At 37.9% G+C, this 19727-nt stretch overlaps 1 protein-coding gene across 3 annotated transcripts in view; it reads left to right on the forward strand.

The window, feature by feature from the left end:
• Positions 1-19727, forward strand: part of LOC110101728 (sterol 3-beta-glucosyltransferase UGT80A2-like) — a 51351-nt gene that overhangs the window by 20623 nt on the left and 11001 nt on the right. For all 3 annotated transcript variants that reach the window (XM_028696566.1, XM_020829754.2, XM_020829756.2), the window contains exons 6-9: positions 2851-2914; positions 3108-3165; positions 18228-18405; positions 18707-18837. In XM_028696566.1, the coding sequence (XP_028552399.1) occupies positions 2851-2914; positions 3108-3165; positions 18228-18405; positions 18707-18837 (431 nt within the window). The remainder of the gene's footprint in view (positions 1-2850; positions 2915-3107; positions 3166-18227; positions 18406-18706; positions 18838-19727) is intronic.

Genomic DNA, 19727 nt, shown 5'->3' on the forward strand with positions numbered 1-19727 from the left:
TTTAGTAGATAGTGAATTTCAATAATTATTTCTTAAAATTTCTAGAAAATAAAGATGAATGATTAGAGAAATTAAAATTTTATTCTTAAATAAAAAAAATTGAAATTTACTCAATTGAACTCCAAGTGCATGAAAAGTTTTCATTTAAAACATTAGAATTATCTGAATTCATAACTTTTCACCACTTATATCCTTTGAACTTTTATATCAATTTTTTTCTAAGATCTATTCAAGAAGATATAAAAACATCGAACAAAGAAAAAAAATAAGAAACAAACAAACAAAGTTTTAAACCATGTGTTGGTTTTTATTGTCCAAAAAAAAAGTTGGTTTTTCAGCTCTCTCTCTCTCTCTCTCACTCTCTCTCACGCTCAATCAGTCTCAATTACTCACTCATTCTCTCATCTGTCTTGCATGAGGCAAGCCCTCTGCTTCTCAATCCCTCTCGTTCTCTTCTCCCTCAGCCCATCCTACTTTAGCCCCACTCCTCCCTTGCCTCTACCACAACAAAGCCCCAAACCTACATTCCTTTCTTGTTCACACAACTAGTATGCTCCCTTTTTTCGTCTCACTATAGTGCAAAACCCCAACTCCACCATCTTTGCTCCTTTTCCCCCTCCAAGCAAAAGAACAACTTCTCGAACTGCTTGCTCACAAACCTTCAGCCATTGCACATCAACTCAAATGCACCTCTCCAACCCTCTCCAACTCAAATATGTTGGCAACATGCCCAACAATGGTCCTAGCCACTATTCTCTTCTTCGAACCCAACCACCTTTGACCATGACCTCTCCCCTCTCCTTCGACAACCCCAAAATTGTTGACTGATCACCTCACCCTTTCGATTGTCTTCTAGCTAGCGGTATTGCCCCCAAATGGCACCATAGTTAAATGATTTTGATTGAGGCTATCTGATCGGGTGGCTTTGCAATGAAATGACACCATTAAATACTTGACAATGGCTTGTATGTTCTCTAATGGCTAAAATCCTTGAGTAATAAACTATAAAATATACTTGATAAGACATAATGGCCTTTGTTAGCTAATGTTGACTCAAATTTATCCTTTTATACAACATCCACCCCAAAATCTACGAAGTATCATTGAATGAAGCAACTCATGATTGCTAAGCAAATCTTTTGGTCATATTGTTTCAACTACCTCCTTACTAGAGATCATGACAAGTCGGGATGATGAAATAATGAGATCTTACTTGGGTTCATTATCATTGCCCCCACTATTCACTTTAAGTGCAAGGTAATAAATTTCAAATCCAATATCAAATTTACTGCTACTATATGCTCGATACTTTGTGTTTATCCAACAATCAGTCTTAATAAAAAGTTTTTTCTTGTCACCGGGAGTGGTGATTAATCATAGGGCCTACACCTATTGAAACCTGGAGCTAGATTATAAAGTTCTTACAAAATAAAGACAAAATCTCTAAGTAGTGTCTGATGTTCAATCTAATCTGCCTTCTAAAAATTTGACCTAGAACACATCTTAAACTCTCCTAGCAAGCGGCTGGGGTTTGAATTGTTGGAGCGCATAGGATTTTTTTCCATTGAGGTTAACAAATGATTAGCAAGGCCTCACCAAGCTTTAATAGGTCCTGGGGCTGAATGACTGAAAGTATAGCTGTTTAAACTGATTTACTTGTCATTTATTATTTTTATAATTGCAGATATGGATGAGGTAAAATGTACCTTGGTTTGCATTTATATTGAAAACTAAGTACCATCCGCTAGTTTTTATCTTTAAAATTGCAGAAGCTTGGTTATCATTAAAAAAAAGCTTCATCTTTCTGTATTGGTTTGAAATGGTTGTCATGTAATTGTGGTAGAAGTTCCAAATGTAGTAGGTCATTGATGAACTTTGCTTCGTATACAGTGTCTTGCTGTTTCTATTTCTATTTTTATTCTTATCATGCTTAACCGATGCATTACAAGAGAGATTATCATAACAGGGTATGTGGGATATATAGAGATATCCTGCAGTAGTTGTTTTGTTGTAGAAATGAAGTGTATTGCCTGCTTTTGCATTGTTATAGTGTATGATTAATCATACTTCGATTCTTGAATGGGTAAATTGTTTGGTGAGCATAGCTCAATTATTTTGTTGTGTATTTTGCCTGTAGTAATTATATGAAACTCATAGTGCACTCATTACGCAGAAAGTACTGAGATCATCTCACCAATAATTTTCTAGAAGAATGAGTTAGTAAAAACTGCAACTAGACGAAAACTCTAAATTTTATCCTTATCCATGCCTATAGATTTTGCTCAGCAAATTTAATTCCAAATATGAATTTTTAAATGTTATAGGAATAACTTTCTCAAAAATGTAAGGAATAAGTAAAAAGTCCTGCATCAGATTTGAATAACAACAATTGATAACTACTTATATTTTAATAGAAATGTTCATATTGTTGGATCTGAAATTATTTTTCCTTGTATCTCTTTAAAACATTTTAACAACCGATCAGCTAGTTCAATCATATTATGTACCCTGGGTAGCAAATTCATTGTTTATCTGTTTTTGATTTGTGAAGGCCCAGAATTAGTACATGATTCAATTGTTTATTGACTTAATATTTCTTGTGGGTTTGATGTTAAGTTGATTTATGCTTATCTTTAAAATCATTTTGGATACTGCAATTGTTTGTGAATCAGATAGGAAATACTATTGCAGTACTGATGCATGTAGTTTATAATTTAATCATTAATGGTTCATGATGTCTTTTGATATTTCTTAACGTTATTTGCATCCAGGGGATTGAATATTGTTTTTGTTTTTAACACAAGTGAAAGTCTTAAATTCAACTGCTGACACAGAAGAATGCTTTTTCAGGACACACACATGTGGCAGAGGCATTAAAAGTCCCAATCCATATATTCTTCACAATGCCATGGACGTGAGTCATTGTCCCTCTGCAATTTACTATTTTTTTCTTTAGTTCCAGCTGTTGGGTTATTGAATGCTCTGCACCATGAGTTACATTTTAGGAGAAGAAGAGCCTTTGCACTTTTATTTTATTTTATTTTATTTTTTCCATCAAATTGATAAATTCATCATCTAAAATATTTCTTTTGTACATTTTTCTTCAGGCCAACTAGTGAATTTCCACATCCTCTTTCTCGTGTCAAACAATCTGCTGGATATAGAGTGAGAATTCTCTCATTTACTATTTCAGTCTTGTTCCATCAAAGTAGTTGTATCGATGGCTATTTTCTATGCTCTGCATCACCATCTGACTTTATTCATGCTATTCAATTCTATGAAGACATGTTTCGTTTTGATAATACATTTTATTCTTTTTCCATAATATTCAGTTCTGATCAATTGGAGATGGCATCAGTGCTAGGTTGTAGAAAGTGTCGTCATGTTGCAAGAATGTTAATGGTTATGGTGTTAAGTTTGTAGATAACGATGATGTGTATTCGCCCATTGACAGAAAGTTTAATGAAGATGATGACATTCATCATCAATAACAACGGATACAGAGTTTGGGAGATGCAGGGTTGTCTTTAGAACTCTCTCTATAAATGAATTGATTTTAGGATATATTTATAATTTTCATGATTATTGATATCATTTTCCTAATATTCTTGTAGTTATCAATAATGTATGATGGAGATGCTCTCTTTAATGATGAGATTATAATTAAACAATATGTTAGCCCGAGCTAACCCAACAAGCTTGTCCGTTTTATGTTAACCTCAGTGCAACTAGTGGAGATTGCCACTAGCATTGTCTTGTATCAACGATCCAAATATACCATATTATAAGAAATAATCTCATGAGTTCATTGGTGTGAAAGATCTAAGTTTCGGTGGCCTGATTAACTGGAGTAATTTCAAAAAGTTTCATCACCACTTAATGAACCCAACAAAAACGAGCAAAAATATTTGGTCATTATGCATAGATCAACGTCTCTCTTGGTCATTGAGAGAAGAATTTTGAGATGAATGGCACATAAAATGATGGATATGGGAAGGGTAATAAATTTAAGGTGTCAGAGAATCCCTATAGCGGATTAAGCATTACAAGCACATGACAACATTATTTTTGCTTGTGATACGGAGACCTTGCTAGACTAGTCAGATAGCTTTGTTGTTGTCGATGTTGGTGCTACTAGAAATGCTAGTATCATTTGAACTCTTTTTCCTTGTGTGTGGTAACTATTGCCCTTAAGAGGGTGACTTGATAGGTCTAATTGGGTCTTTCTAGCTCAAGTTTAGCTGCCTAGATTTTGCTCGATTATTTTGGGAGCATTTAAGCATCAATTTGAGTGATCTAGGTGTCTATGAACTCTATGCAATGCACTAGTTATTGTAGAGGGGTTATCAGATTATTAGATTTTTTGGTTTTTAATTAGCCAAACTATGTAAAATGAAGAACTATTTTGATAAATTTGAATTGCTTTGTGCTTTGTGTCAATACTTCATATTTGATGAGGTGTACTTTCTTATAATCCGATCAATTAATTTTTTTGGTTCTCTCAGCTTATTGGTCAAAGATATTTCTTGCTTTTCATATTTTTATGAAACCAACAATAAAATTTTAACTTAGGAAAAACCTCCAAGTCCATGTCCACTCATTGGACATCAAAGTAGTCATCTCCTTAGGATCATGAACCAAGTTATTTACTCTTGGATATACTCCTTGTGCGAAGGTGATATGTTCTACATGTGAAGTTTTTGGTGAAAAAATATCACAAGATTTTATTACAATGTGTGCATGGATCCTATGGCATGTTTCAGATTATGTTCGGTCTTAAAAGAAATTGATCCAAAATATTCAAGTTTGTGGAAAGCCACTTAAATATGGACAACAAGGGGACCTAGACCTGAAACTAGACATGCACAAGCATAGTTAGGCTTGGGTGTAACTTGGGCGTGTCTTCCGTGATTATCCCTGGCATTATTTTTCTTTTATATATATATATATATATATATATATTTTATCTCACTCCCAAAAGAGGGTTAATATTTTTTATATCTATTTTTCTATAGTCATTCATCTAAAAGAGGGAATAATTTTAGAGAAAAAAATATATATAAATAACCCATCTCTACTATTGCTACTTCCACAAATGGGTCTCAAGATTTTTGAGGTTGAATCTCGATGATTATGCTATGCTAAAATGCCATTTGAAACACTCTTCTAGCTTTGTTGAGTGACTCATGGTGGAGAGTAAGGGTCAATAAAGTTGATGTCCTACTAGTTTAATATTATACTCCTCTACTTGTGAGAAAGTTGGATCAACGTGGCTGAAATGGTGGAGAGTAAGGTTCAATAAAGATGATATCCTACTAGTTTAATATTATGCTCCTCTACTTTGAGAAAGTTGGATCAACATAGCTGAAATTGTGCCCTTCTTGATATCTTGATGTGGTTCTAATATGAGGGATGACGAATGTTTATGCTTTGTTAAATGGGCGTGCGAAGTACTTTGCTCTATTGGTTTGATATTTTTACTATTCCATTCATTGGGAAGCTATATATTCAAAGCTAAAATTGGACCTCTTTTTTAGGAAATTGAGGACAATTGATGTCATGCCCTACTGGGTTGATATTTTATACCCCTTCATGTAGAGGAATTGGATTGATAAACCTAAATTTGGACCCTTCTTAATTTTCTTGTTGTTTGACTGATTTCTTCTTTGAATTTTGGCCTCTAACCAACTTTAAAGAAGATTTGGTTGAGTTTTCTTGGAAAAGAGTGGAGTTGTGTTTCATATCTTATCTTTTTTTACATACACACACACACACACACATATATATATATATATATATATATATATATATTGGTGAGATTGACAATGATCACTCTGATTAGATGTGTACTAGATATAGCTTATTTCACAAATATTCTCTTAAATATATCATTGATTATGGTTTCAAGTTGTCCATTGGATGAATCGATGAAATTAAAGTGGAAGATGTCATTTCCTCCAATGCTATTGCAAGTCTCCTTAAACTATGTTAGAAATGGTTTGGAGTTATTGATCTCATTAAATCCTTTGATTTTCGGAATGAAGTACCCTTATGACGCTACTTTTAATTGTCACCCATTTGATAAAAATGGCCTATTTATACTTGTTTTTCAATAATCTTGCAAGCCATGACTTCCTTAAATCTATCATTGATTATGGTTTTGAGTTGGCCTTTATTAAGATTTCATAAGTTGATGATTCTATTATGGTTGCTAAGCGTTGTTGCCCACTATCTAGCATGTTATGCATTTGAACCCCTTGGCCTGTACTTATCATTATATTTGGATTTCAACATGAATCAATATGAAGATGTTTGCAACACCCCATTTTCGTTGGCATATACCTCTCATTACTAGGTAATGGGGACCAAGCCGATTGTTCTTTGTCTAGGTCCCAAAGAAGGCTAACCATTCGAGTTTGAGGATGTGGTTGCTTCATGAATTGTTTATAACTTTAGAAAGTTTGTGGTTTTATAGATTTTTGACCTTGAATATGATTACCATCTCCTTAAAGCTGATTAAGTACTTTAACCTTAGACTGTTGCCCTTAACAAAGCCTTTATGATAATTGAGGTGACGTGGGATGGTTGTGATGTGGAATGATTACATTCATCTTTTGATTCGACTTTTGAGATCATCTCATTTTGGGTCCCTCGGAGAGGTCAAGCCTTAATTTTTTTTTTCTTCTTCTTTTCGATGTTCCTCTGAGGTTTTGACTTGTAATTTGGGATTGATAGAATATTATATTATTTTCATTTTCTTGTCTCTTCTTTTTTTTTTTCATATCTTTATTAGGTGTGACTTCTTAACGATGGGTATCTATGTTGAGTACCCTAATATCATTCTTTGATACTGACTGACCAAGCTTTGTATTTAAATTATTTAAAATATATATATAAAAAAATCTGGCTTTGTATTTTTCTTTGATTTCCATTTTGTTACCCATATTTGTATTTTTGGGTATTTTTGTTTTTACTTTTTCTCGAAAATATTTTTATTTGCCTTTTTTTATCGTATTTTTTCATACTTTTGTGATTTAAAAAAAGAAACTATGCACTTCATTTTAGATTTCTCAATCAAATTCTATGCATGATGACATTTATTTGAAGACGGATATGGACTATGTCTAAACTAAAAATTAATTCACATCCTTTCAAAGTGGGTGGATTCATTTTATATTTGCATCAAAAAGTGCATAATGTGTCACATTTTTTTATGCATTACTCTGCACACTTTTATTGTACTGTGTCACTGATAGGAAATACTTGAGTCCTCAAGTAACCCTAAGGTAATACTTGAGTTCGCAAGCAAACTTATTCAAAACGGATGAGCAACAGCAGAAATTCTGCTGTTGACAGAGAAAACTGCACCCAAACAGAGGAAAATTGGAGAAAATCTGAGAGAAAACCAAGCAAACACTTGTATTCCTCTAGTGAATGAATAAAAATAGCAAACGATACCATGTTCTTCGATCCGAGAGGAAGAACAACTCTCCAAATCTCCGGCAACGCCAAGAGCCCAAAGCAATAAAAACTAGATCTCAAATGACAATTCAAATTCAAGATAAAAACTCTAATTCTCTCATTACTCCCTAATTAAGGTTAAAGGAAGGATACAAATTCCCTAAACACCCTTCTAATTCAAAACTTCCCTCCAAACAATGTGTTTAACTCATGCATGGGCCCCCCAACACTTCCCCCCCCCCCCTCTGCCTGGTTCCGCCCGGCTCTGGGCTGCCGGGTGTAGAACTGGACCGGTCTAGCCGGCCCTCCTGGGCCGACGTACTATTACTCCCCTCCCAAAGATTCACCTTGTCCTCAAGGTGGAAGGAAGGGAATTGTTCCTTCATTCTTTCAAAGGGCTCCCACGTCGCATCAAACTCGGGCAGACTTTTCCATCCAATCAGCACTTCTTTCTCTCCCTGTTTATCTGATCTGACGCCTCGTAGCTCCAGCTGTTCCCATATCATTTCCAACTCCTCTGTCAGGGTCTCTGGTAATTCCGTACTCACTGCATGCTTCCCAATAGTTCTCCTCAACTGAGACATATGGAACACTGGGTGTATGATTGTTGATGGGGGCAACTTCAGTCGGTATGTCACTGCCCCAATCTTGCCCAAGATTTCATAGGGGCCGAAGTACCTTGGTGCCAATTTCTCATTTCTCTTTCTAGCCACTGTTCTTTGCCTGTAGGGTCGTAATTTTAGGAAGACCTTCTCCCCCACTTCAAACTGTATGTCCCTCCTGTGTGAATCCGCCTCTCTTTATAACTTGTTGTGCCCTTTGCAGATGTTTCTTCAGCTCTTCTAACACCTTATCCCTTTCCTCTAAGTACTGCTCCACTGACGAAACTGGTGTGCTTCCCTTCCCATAGTGCACTAGGTGTGGGGGGTCTCTGCCATAAATCACCTTGAAAGGCGTCATTTGGGCAGCAGAATGGTACGAAGTATTATACCAATACTCTGCCCATGGTAACCATTTAGCCCATTTCTGTAGTGTTTCTGAAGCAAAACACCTCAAATATGTCTCCAAGCTCCGGTTTATCACCTCTGTCTATCCATCTGTCTGAGGATGATAGACAATACTTCTCTTGAGAACAGTGTCCTGCATTCTGAACATTTCCCTCCAAAACTGACTAAGGAACACTTTATCTCTATCAGACACAATTGATTCAGGCATCCCGTGTAATCTGACCACTTCCCTAATAAATGCTGCTGCCACTGATACCGCGGTGTACGGATGTCATTGGAGGATGAAATGTGCATACTTACTGAGGCGGTCCACCACTACCAAAATGACTGTGAATCCCTCTGAGTGGGGTAGGTCGTCGATGAAATCCATGGACACTTCCTCCCACACTTTGTTTGGAAGTGCCAATGGTTGGAGTAATCCTCTTGGTGCCATTGCCATGTATTTATTTCTCTGGCACATCTCACACCTTGCCACCATCTCCTCCACATCCTTATGCATCCCCTTCCAGTAGAGCTTAGCTGCTAGCCTCTTGTATGTCTTCTGCACCCCTGAATGGCCTCCAATTGCACTGCCATGGAACTCCTGCAATAAATGGGGAATATGCATGGAAGTTCGTGGCATCACGAACCTCCCTTGATACAATAGCCTCTCTCCCTCAATGCAGTAACCAGGATGGCTACTCTTATCTTTCCTCAGATCTTCCCTGATTCTTCCCAATTCTTCATTAAGCATGCTCTCTTCCTTGATGGCCCCTAGTAAACCATCAGGGGAACTGACACAACTAATTCCTGGAGTTCCCCGACACACCTGGACAAAGCATCAGCTGCTTTATTCTCTAATCCTGGCCTGTAATAGATTTTGAAATCATATCCCAATAGTTTGGATAGCCATCTCTGATGCTCTTCAGTTACCATTCTTTGCTCCAAGAGGTACTTTAAGCTCCTCTGATCAGTCCGAATGATGAAGTTTCGTCCCAAGAGATAGGGGCGCCACTTCTGAATAGCCAAGACAATGGCCATCAGCTCCCTCTCATACACTGACTTCAGTCTTGCCCTGGTTGATAGCAATTGACCGAAGTATGCTATAGGCCTGTGGTTCTGCATCAACATTGCCCCCAACCCATATCCTGATGCATTGATCTCTACTACAAAGACCTGAGTAAAGTCTGGAAGAGCTAGAACAGGAACAGTGGTCATGGCTTCCTTTAAACTCTCGAAGGCCTTGGTCGTTGCTTCTCCCCATGAAAAATTGTCTTTCTTCAGCTGCTCAGTCAAAGGCCAAGCAATGGTGTCGTACCCTTTCACAAATTTCCTGTAATACCCATTCAAGCCTAGGAAACCCCTCAACTCTCTTATGTTCCTAGGCACTGGCCATTTCTGCATTGCCTCTATTTTAGTTTGGTATGCCGCCACTCCTTGGGATACCACATGTCCCAAGTACTCCACACTTGCATGAGCAAAGCTGCACTTCTTTAGGTTGGATTTCAGCTGATGCTTCTGAAGCACTTCTAAGACCACTCTCAAATGTTCCAGGTGCTTCTCCCCAGTCCTGTTGTACACCAGAATATCATCAAAGAAGACCAGGACAAACTTTTTGAGGTACTGCTTGAACACCCTGTTCATCAAGGACTGAAACATAGCAGGAGCGTTAGTCAACCCAAAGGGCATTACCAAAAATTTATAATGCCCTTCATATGTCCTGAACGCTGTCTTTGGAACATTTTCCTCCCTCATTGATGCAATCAAAAAATATATAGGTATGAAAGGGGAAGACCAAAAGACACATTACATAAATTTAACACATAAATCTAAGCATTAAAAAGCATAGGAATATTCCCCCCAAGCTCTCGGTTTAACACCCAAACCAGGAACCAAGGAGACAGCCACGGGAGACGAAGGAACCGCACGGACCAAAGAGCCACGACCACGGGAAACGAAGGAACCGCACGAACCAAAGAGCCACGGCCTCGGGAGAAGGAGCCCAGCCGTGAGATCCCAAGAGGCAAACACGAAAAAACAAAAAGCCATGGTGGAATTCAAGGAGCCACACATGGGAAGACTAAACAACTATCTTGGATTCCCAAAAGCCTTATTTTGGAAATCCAATAGACAACTTTTAAGACATTAAAAACTATAATAAAAGTGCATTTAAATAAAGATAAATATGAACTAAAATTCATAACTAATAATGAGCTAATCCCTAGTTCAATAAATGAACTAAAGCCTAGCTCATAAATGAGCAAAAATTCTAGCTCAATTTTGATTGAGCTACCATACTCAAGGGAAGCCAAAATATGATTTATTTTGGACTTGTGTTGACCCTCCCTTTGTCTACATCACTCATTCTGATGTGGTGGTATCCGGATTTTAAGTCCAGCTCGGAAAACATCACTGCCCCGTATAGCTCGTCCAACAGCTCATCAATCATCGAAATTGGGAACTTGTCTAGTACAGTGCCCTTATTCAGAGCCCTGTAATCCACACAGAATCTCCAACTCCCATCCTTCTTCTTGACTAAGAGAACTGGACTAGAAAAAGGGCTGACACTGGGTTTGTTAATCACCACCTCCAGTATTTCCCTGATCAACTTTTCAATCTCTTCCTTCTGAATCTGTGGGTAACGGTATGGGCGGACGTTGATCGGTGTCTCCCCTTCTTTCAAAGTAATAACATGCTCCAACTCTGATGTGGACAAGGAATATAGGGGACCCTATATTTCTTGAACAAAAAAGACACACAAGAAAAAAACTGACAAAATGAGTAGATCTTAAAATAAACTTTGTTAAATAAACTCAAACGACCCAAAACTTGACAAACACAACAAAAGATGCTAGGAGATTTTAAAGAAATAAAGAAACTTAAAAAGACGCTATCCTCAGACAACCGTCAGAGCGGGTTCCTCACATGCATCGACCCTCTAAGGAGGTAAACCTTGGGGAGGTTGAAAGACCTCGCTAAACTGGTTCATGAGCGGCTGCACTGTGGGTGGAACATGGCCTTCTTCCTCTAATATGACCCCTTCCAGGCAGTGCAACTCCACTAAGTATCCTCCTCCCTCCTCCTGAATGGTTCTGATTAGGGATTTGAGGGAAACCCCTGCCTTGGTCAGCCCGACATCCCCTTGAATCATCCTTCTTCTTCCCCCTATCACCAGCTCCATCCTTTGTGCACCCCAATTGATCTTGGTCTTCCCCAATGTCTGCAGCCACTTCATTCCCAGGATGACGTCAGTACTCCCCAATTCCAAGGGAAGGAAGTCCTCCCTCACCTAGATCCCCTGAATCTTCAGCACCACACCTCTACAAACTCTTCTGCCCATTTCCACCTTTCCCGTGCCCATCATGACCCCATAGCCTCCGGTATCCACTAACTCTATCCCCAACAGCTCAACGATCTGGGTGGAGATGAAGTTGTGGGTTGCCCCACTATCAATCAATACCACCACCTCGCGGTCATCTATCTCTCCTCTCATTTTCATAATGTAACTCGGAGTGAATCCCACTACAGAGTTCAGAGAGACTTCTGCCACATCCAGGTGCAGTTTCTCCTTCTCTTCAGATATGCTACCACCTCCCTCCTCGTCTTCCTCGTCTTCACAGATAAGGAGAACCTAAAGAGTTCGGTCCTTGCACCTATGCCCCGGCATGTACTTCTCATCGCATCTGAAGCACAACCCCTTTGCTCTCTTCTCCTGCATCTCATTCTCTGTTAACTTTTTGAATTGTCCCCCCCATTTCCCCCTCCAGTTTTCTCCTTTGGCGCTTCCTTCTGACTTCCGGGCGCTGCCCCTTTTGATGGTAAGAAGGTAGTAGTCATCTTGTATGATCCCCCAGAATAGTTCCCTTGAGCTCCTCTTTCTGATTTCTTCTGATCCTCCACCAATTGTGTTAGCTCTATAGCCTTTCCTAGGTTCCTTGGCTCCAGCACCCTGATCGTTGTTCGTATCTCAGGCTTCAGTCCCTTCATCAAATTCCCTTCCAGGGCTGACTCTGAAATGTGATTCAATCTGCTAGCCAAGTACTCAAACTTGTCCCAGTAGTCTGATACAGTCCCCTTCTAAGTCAAGGCAAAGAATTGCTCATAGAAGTCTCCTCCCCCATCTACTCGAAAACGCTCCAATAAGCAATCTTTGAACTCTCTCCAGCTCCGTATAGGCCCCCTCCTGTCACGCCACTGATTTCAGGCCAAGGCTTTTACTTCCAAACACAATCCTGCCGTCGTCAGCCTCTCTTCCTCTGTCAACCCATTGACAGCGAAGTAGTGCTCCACCTTGTAGATCCAGCCATGGCCGTCTTCACCCTCAAAGACAGGTATCTTCAGCTTCCTCACCCGTGGATCTCCCCCATGCCCCCTGAATCCTCCATACCCGCCCATTCCTCGAAGAAGAGGTGCTCCCCAACTGTCACGATCTTCCCTCCGACGATTATACCCAAACCCTTCATCATATTTCCCTCTTCTCCATTCAAAATCAGCACCCCGACAATGGAATTCTTCCCTTCTCCCGCTGAAATCAGCACCCCGACGGTCATTTCCCAAGCTCATTTCCTCTCTAGAAAGTGGTTCTAGAGGTGGCATGTCATCCTCCCCTTCAATGACCTCCACTTCCGAATTTCTCCTCCCCCTAAACGGGTTTGGATTTCCTCCTACACCATGGCCTCCGGTGGTCTCTCTTGCTTCCGATGTCGTTGGATTTGTTTCAACTCCAACAGTTTCTTCCATCACCGTGAATTTCCCCTCTATCATTTCATTGTTGGAGGTGATTTGAGTTTGAAAGTTAAAGAAATTTCCCTCCAAATATGATTTTAGTTGACCGATCTTGCCTTCCAAGATCTCTACCTTCTTCTCGGCCATCTATCTCCCCAAGAAACACGAAGATCTTCTTCTGGAAAAAAAAATCTCGCTGAAATTTTAAGATTTCAACCGCTGGCAGTCCCAAATCGATGCTCTGATACCAATTTGATAGGAAATACTTGAGTCCGCAAGTAACCCTAAGGTAATACTTGAGTTCGCAAGCAAACCTACTCAAAACGGATGAGCAAACAGCAGAATTTTTGCTGTTGACAGTAGAAAACTGCACCCAAACAGAGGAAAACTGGAGGAAATCCGAGAGAAAACCAATCAAATACTTTTATTCCACTAGTGAATGAATAAAAACAGCAAACGATACAATGTTCTTCGATCCGAGAGGAAGAACAACTCTCCAAATCTCCGGCAACACCAAGAGCCCGAAGCAAGAAAAACTAGATCTCAAATGACAATTCAAATTCAAGATAAAAACCCTAATTCTCTCATTACTCCCTAATTAAGGCTAAAGGAAGGATACAAATTCCCTAAATACCCTTCTAATTCAAAAATTCCCTCCAAACAATGTGTTTAAGATTTCAGCCGCTGGCGGTCCCAAATCAATCCTCTGATACCAATTTGATAGGAAATACTTGAGTCCGCAAGTAACCCTAAGGTACTACTTGAGTTCGCCAGCAAACCTACTCAAAACGGATGAGCAAACAGCAGAATTTCTGCTGTTGACAGTAGAAAACTGCACCCAAACAGAGGAAAACTGGAGGAAATCCTAGAGAAAACCAAGCAAACACTTGTATTCCACTAGTGAATGAATAAAAGCAGCAAACGATACAATGTTCTTCGATCCGAGAGGAATAGTAACTCTCCAAATCTCCGGCAATGCCAAGAGCCCAAAGCAAGAAAAGCTAGATCTCAAATGACAATTCAAATTCAAGATAAAAACCTTAATTCTCTCATTACTCCCTAATTAAGGATAAAGGAAGGATACAAATTCCCTAAATACCCTTCTAATTCAAAAATTCTCTCCAAACAATGTGTTTAACTCATGCATGGGCCTCCCAACACTCCCCCCCCCCTTTGCCTTGTTCCGCTCGGCTTTGGGCCGCCGGGTGTTGAACCGGACCGGTCCTGGTTGGATAGGTCCAGCCGGCCCCTCCTGGGCCGTCGTAACAGCCACTCACTTTATAATGCATTATGCTGCATGCTATTATTTGCAGGTTTGTTTGTAAGCCTTTATTGATTGTGAGTTTTATTTTATTTTATTTTTACTCAAACTTGCATCATGTTTGCACTTCATCAATATTTTTGTGCTCTAACATTACTTTGTTATCTCCCAAATGTCAGAAGAGCATTCATGTTGCCCTATAATGTAGTAATAGAAGTAGGTCGTCCTTCTTTGTGTGTTAAGATATTTAGAATGCGGTACAAGAGGCGCCACAACCTATGAAATATATTCCATCACACCAATAAAGATGGTTAGGGGTATTTGTGTGGGATATGTTATTCATGAATCACCCAAAATTTAACAAAGAATATGCTTGTGACTTTGTCAAAATGACGTAAATGGGTTGCACATGAGGTGCCTTGATGTAGGCGGGGGGGTCAATTCTTCTTGTCCATGGCTTGCTTGTTGTTCTCAGTTTGGAGATGTTTGCTGCTTACGGATTGGGCCTTGGCTGTTTGGTATTGAGTTCAAAATTTTGGGTTCTAGTTGGTTCTAGCTCATTAAAGTTTGAGTTGTGGGCTAGCTCGTTATGAGCTGAAGTTTAGTTCATTAAGTGGTGTAGAATTCAGCTCATAATGTTGCCTTTTCCCCTTTATCTTCTTAGTTTCTGCTGGCTGTTGCTGTTCCCGTGGTCAACCCCTCTTGGTTTTATTCCTTGGTTGTTTTCTCGTGAAGCTTGCCTTGTCTCCTGTGCTAGCTCTTCTGGTCTCTTGCTGGCTGGTTTCCCGTGGCTGCTGGTGGGGTTTTCCTTGGGCTGTTTCTCTGTTTTCTGTGCAGAAATTTTGTTGGTTGTTTAATGTCTTTTGGCCTTTCATTTCCCCAAAACTGATTGGTTTTGGTTGGAGGTGATGTGGCTGTTTGTCTTCTTTCTTTTGCCTATAAATTAGAGATGTTTTGAGGCTTAAAAAGGTTGGTTAAGATGCTGATTTTTGGACATGAAAACCTGAGGGTTTTGGAAAAGCTTGAGAGCTTGTTCCATTTCTTCTTCCTCTCTATCTTGGAATAACTTGCGAGTTACTCCGCTCTTTGTCTCGGCTTCTAATATATTTCTTCTATCCGCAAGTATCCACCTCACTTGTATCCTTCTTCTCGACGAATGCAAGCTTCTTTAGGTGTTTTATGTTTGTCAAGAGTTGTAAGATGTTTGTTTTAATTATATAAGTTGTATGCGTCATTTTTTAATATTAAAGTTGTATTTTGTTTTGTGCAAGTGTTGTCGCTTTATCTTATGTAATTTTGTTCTTTTTTGAGTATTTATGTATTTTCTTATCCTAGGAAGAGTATATCATTTACTTGCAAAAATTTGGGGCTTTTCTCAAATTTTTGCTTGCATCAATTTGGTATTAGAGCAAGTTGTGTGTGTTTTGGTGTCATGAATGCGAGTGTCATGTGAGTCTTGTTATCAAGTGATTTAAATTTTGTTGGGTCTTCTTTTAGAAAAAATGGTAAAAGATAAAAATAGTGATCCAGTGGTTGATGAAAATCAGTCCAAAGATATCGAAAAAATAATTCCAATGAACAGATGGGTTCCGACAAAAGGTGATTCGACAAATCCCCTGCAGAATGAGCTATACAAACTTATGAAATTAAAATAAAACATCACATACAACTTCCTAAAATTACATCTCCAAACTGAGAACAACAAGCTGCCCATGGACAAGAAGAATTGGTTGAGATGGTTTTGAGGCTTGAAAAGGTTGGTTAAGATGCTGATTTTTGGACATGAAAACCTGAGGGTTTTTGGAAAGCTTGAGAGTTTGCTCCAGTTCTTCTTCCTCTCTATCTTGGGATAACTTGCGAGTTACTCCGCTCTTCGTCTCGGCTTCTAATATAATTCTTCTATCTGCAAGTATCCACCTCACTTGTATCCTTCTTCTCGACGAATGCAAGCTTCTTTAGGTGTTTTATGTTTGTCAAGAGTTATAAGATGTTTGTTTTAATTATATAAGTTGTATGCGTCATTTTTTTAATATTAAAGTTGTATTTTGTTTTGTGCAAATGTTGTCGCTTTATCTTATGTAATTTTGTTCTTTTTTTAGTATTTCTGTATTTTCTTATCCTAGGAAGAGTATATCATTTGCTTGCAAAAAATTGGGGCTTTTCCTAAATTTTTGCTTGCATCAATTTGGTATCAGAGCAAGTTGTGTGTGTCTTGGTGTCATGAATGCGAGTGTCATGTGAGTCTTGTTATCAAGTGATTTAAATTTTGTTGAGTCTTCTTTTAGAAAAAATGGAAAAAGATAAAAATAGTGATCCAGTGGTGGATGAAAATCAGTCCAAACATGTTGAAGAAATAATTTCAATGGACAGATGGGTTCCGACAAAAGGTGATTCGATAGATCCCCTGCAGAATGAGCTATACAAACTTATGAAATTAAAATAAAACAACACATACAACTTCCTAAAATTACATCTCCAAACTAAGAACAACAAGCAGCCCATGGACAAGAAGAATTGAAACCCCCCGCCTACATTATGCCTAAAAATTTCCCTACTATTATTCACTCATGAAACTCATTGTCACTAGGTGTTCATGAGTGAATGATTGAGAGGGGGACAAAGATGTTGGGAGTTTTTTTGAGATGGAGTCTTAAGTTGTTGAGTGGGTGGGGGAAATAGGTGTCTCCCATGTGATACATGTACAAATTTATCTTTATTTTTCAAATTCACATGCAAGCTAGTTGCTTCCTATCTAAGGATGGCACCATTTGGTGTCTGTCATAGAAGGAGAATGCATTCGCAAGGTTGGTGGGGTATTTTGGTCCATGTTAGCTATGCCACTTGAATATGTAGGTGACATTAATTTGTTAAGTGGGGAGCGAGGTGCATTTTTCAAAGTTTTATTTTTTTTTATAAGTTATGATTTTTCTATGCTTTGTATATAGAAATATATATTTAGAATGAGCACGCATGCGTGCGAACTTCCAACAGCCCACCCTTCAATGTGGCAAATTTTTTTCTCTTCTAGTACTACAACATTCGCAATATGGGTTGTCATTCTTGGATTGTTTCAGCATTCTGACACATCGGGATAGTCTATTAGATGAAATGAATGACATTCAAGATATTTGGAGTCAATTTCTTGTGAAATTACACCTATCTTCCACCATTATTATTGCATTCGGTTGAGCAATTTGTGGGTCACACATGAATATCAACGATAATAAAATGTGTAATAGCTTTAAGAAGTGTGTATCTTCCGGAGTGGTTTTACATGATACAACCTTCATCAAAGAGTAATTTGAATGTTTGATTTGTCAATTAGATATGGTATTATACAAAAAAAAAACTAAAATTAAATTGTGAAATAAATCACTACCTGTTAAGGATAGTCTATTATACACACATATGCACATAGACGCGACATTCTCGGAATCCATTGCTTCCAAATCCTTGATATATATAAAATAATATTGAATGTTAGGTATCTGCTTTATTTGAGGATATTGACATGTATTCTTGTTGTTTACTGGAGGTTCTTGTTGATCTTACATGATATTCATATTTTGTTAAAAGAATGAGTCAACTCATTCAGTAGAAAACTGTCCCTTTATTTTTTATTTGTTAGGATTAGATGAAGCTTTTCTGAGTTGAATACTCTTTTGTTTTCTTTTATGATCATTTATCTTCAATTACTCATTTGATGTTCCATAAAGACTATCATTTAATGTTTTAGAACTTTCTGAATATTTGTCATCTGCTAAATGATTTTATTTTTTTTTTTCATTTTGCAGCTTTCATATCAGATTGTCGATTCTATGATTTGGCTTGGTATACGAGACATGATAAATCAATTTAGGAAAAAAAAATTGAAGTTGCGTCCCGTTACATATCTGAGTGGTGCACAAGGCTCTTCTTCTGATATACCACATGGATATATTTGGAGCCCACATCTTGTTCCCAAGCCAAAGGGTATGGCTTAGTAATATTCTATCATAAGTGAAAGAAATTTCTTCTGGAAAAATTTTTATATAGGTTCAAATAAATATATATTGGATTTTTGTGTAATAACAGAAGAAATACAAATCTATAACATAATGGGGGATTTGTGTGGAATTTTGTGGTCCTTCATTTCTCTTTACTGTATTCTAGCTGTCATTGATATAGATTTTCTTCATAGCATATATTCATGCAAATGGAAATCTAGCCTATTCAAGTTCTACCCATTGTTTGATTCAGCACTCTTTTAAGATGTGTAAGAAATTTCTTGCAGATTGGGGACCTAAAATTGATGTTGTTGGATTTTGCTTTCTTGATCTTGCATCAAACTATCAGCCCCCAGAATCACTTGTGAAATGGATTGAAGCTGGTGAAAAGCCCATCTATATTGGCTTTGGTAGCCTTGTGAGTTTTATTCCTCCTATTAGTTTTTTTTATGGATTTTTGTTATTTGTTTATTGGCTTTGGTAGCCCATTCTAACGACAATATGCTTTTGTAAACAATCAAATCTTGATAATTTCAGGTCTTGCACAAACTTCGTGAGATAATCTTCTATTTAAACATGAGACCTCAAAAGTCATGCAAATACTTTGAAAAATGTATACAAGTGCACCGAGATATATGCAAGATCTGACAAAGGTGCTAATATTCAAATCTAAAGATAAAAAATTCTGTGTTGGCCAAAGAGAAAATGAACTCAAATTTCCCCTGCTTAGAAAAGTGTATAACTATTACAAAAAATGTGCAGGCTCTCTAAATTGTGTTCAAACTCTTAAAGATAAGCATGTCTGCGTGTTGCGTGACTTGAAAAACTTAAAACAACCTTACTTTGAGAACCATGCCTTTTTGAAAAGAAACCATTTATGAAAATTCTTAAATCACTTTTAATTATAAGATTACACTCTCAATGCTGCATGATGATCTAAAGTAGGCTGCCCTATCTATAGTGTAAGGTTTTAAGTCTTATGTTGCATGTCCCATTCTCCACATCACAAATATTGGAGTCGACTCGACAAGACTTAAATCCCATGAACCCAATTCTCTGCTAGCAAGCTAGGATAATTGATATGGTTCAAAGTGATAAAAGATAAATGTTATTATTCTGATGATGATCGTGTTGATTGGAAATCTCAACTAGAGGGAATATTAATATAAAAAGTCTCCCAAATCTCAAAGAAAATCATTATGAGACTCAAATTCTTATAAAATTATACAATTAAGAACTAAAATATAAAAATATTCAAGTAAAATCTGACCCAAAACTTAAAACAACAACCCATCAACCCTTTGTAAT

The sequence above is a fragment of the Dendrobium catenatum genome, unplaced genomic scaffold (assembly GCF_001605985.2).
Source record: "Dendrobium catenatum unplaced genomic scaffold, ASM160598v2 fragScaff_scaffold_772, whole genome shotgun sequence".
Classification (NCBI taxonomy): Eukaryota; Viridiplantae; Streptophyta; class Magnoliopsida; order Asparagales; family Orchidaceae; genus Dendrobium; species Dendrobium catenatum.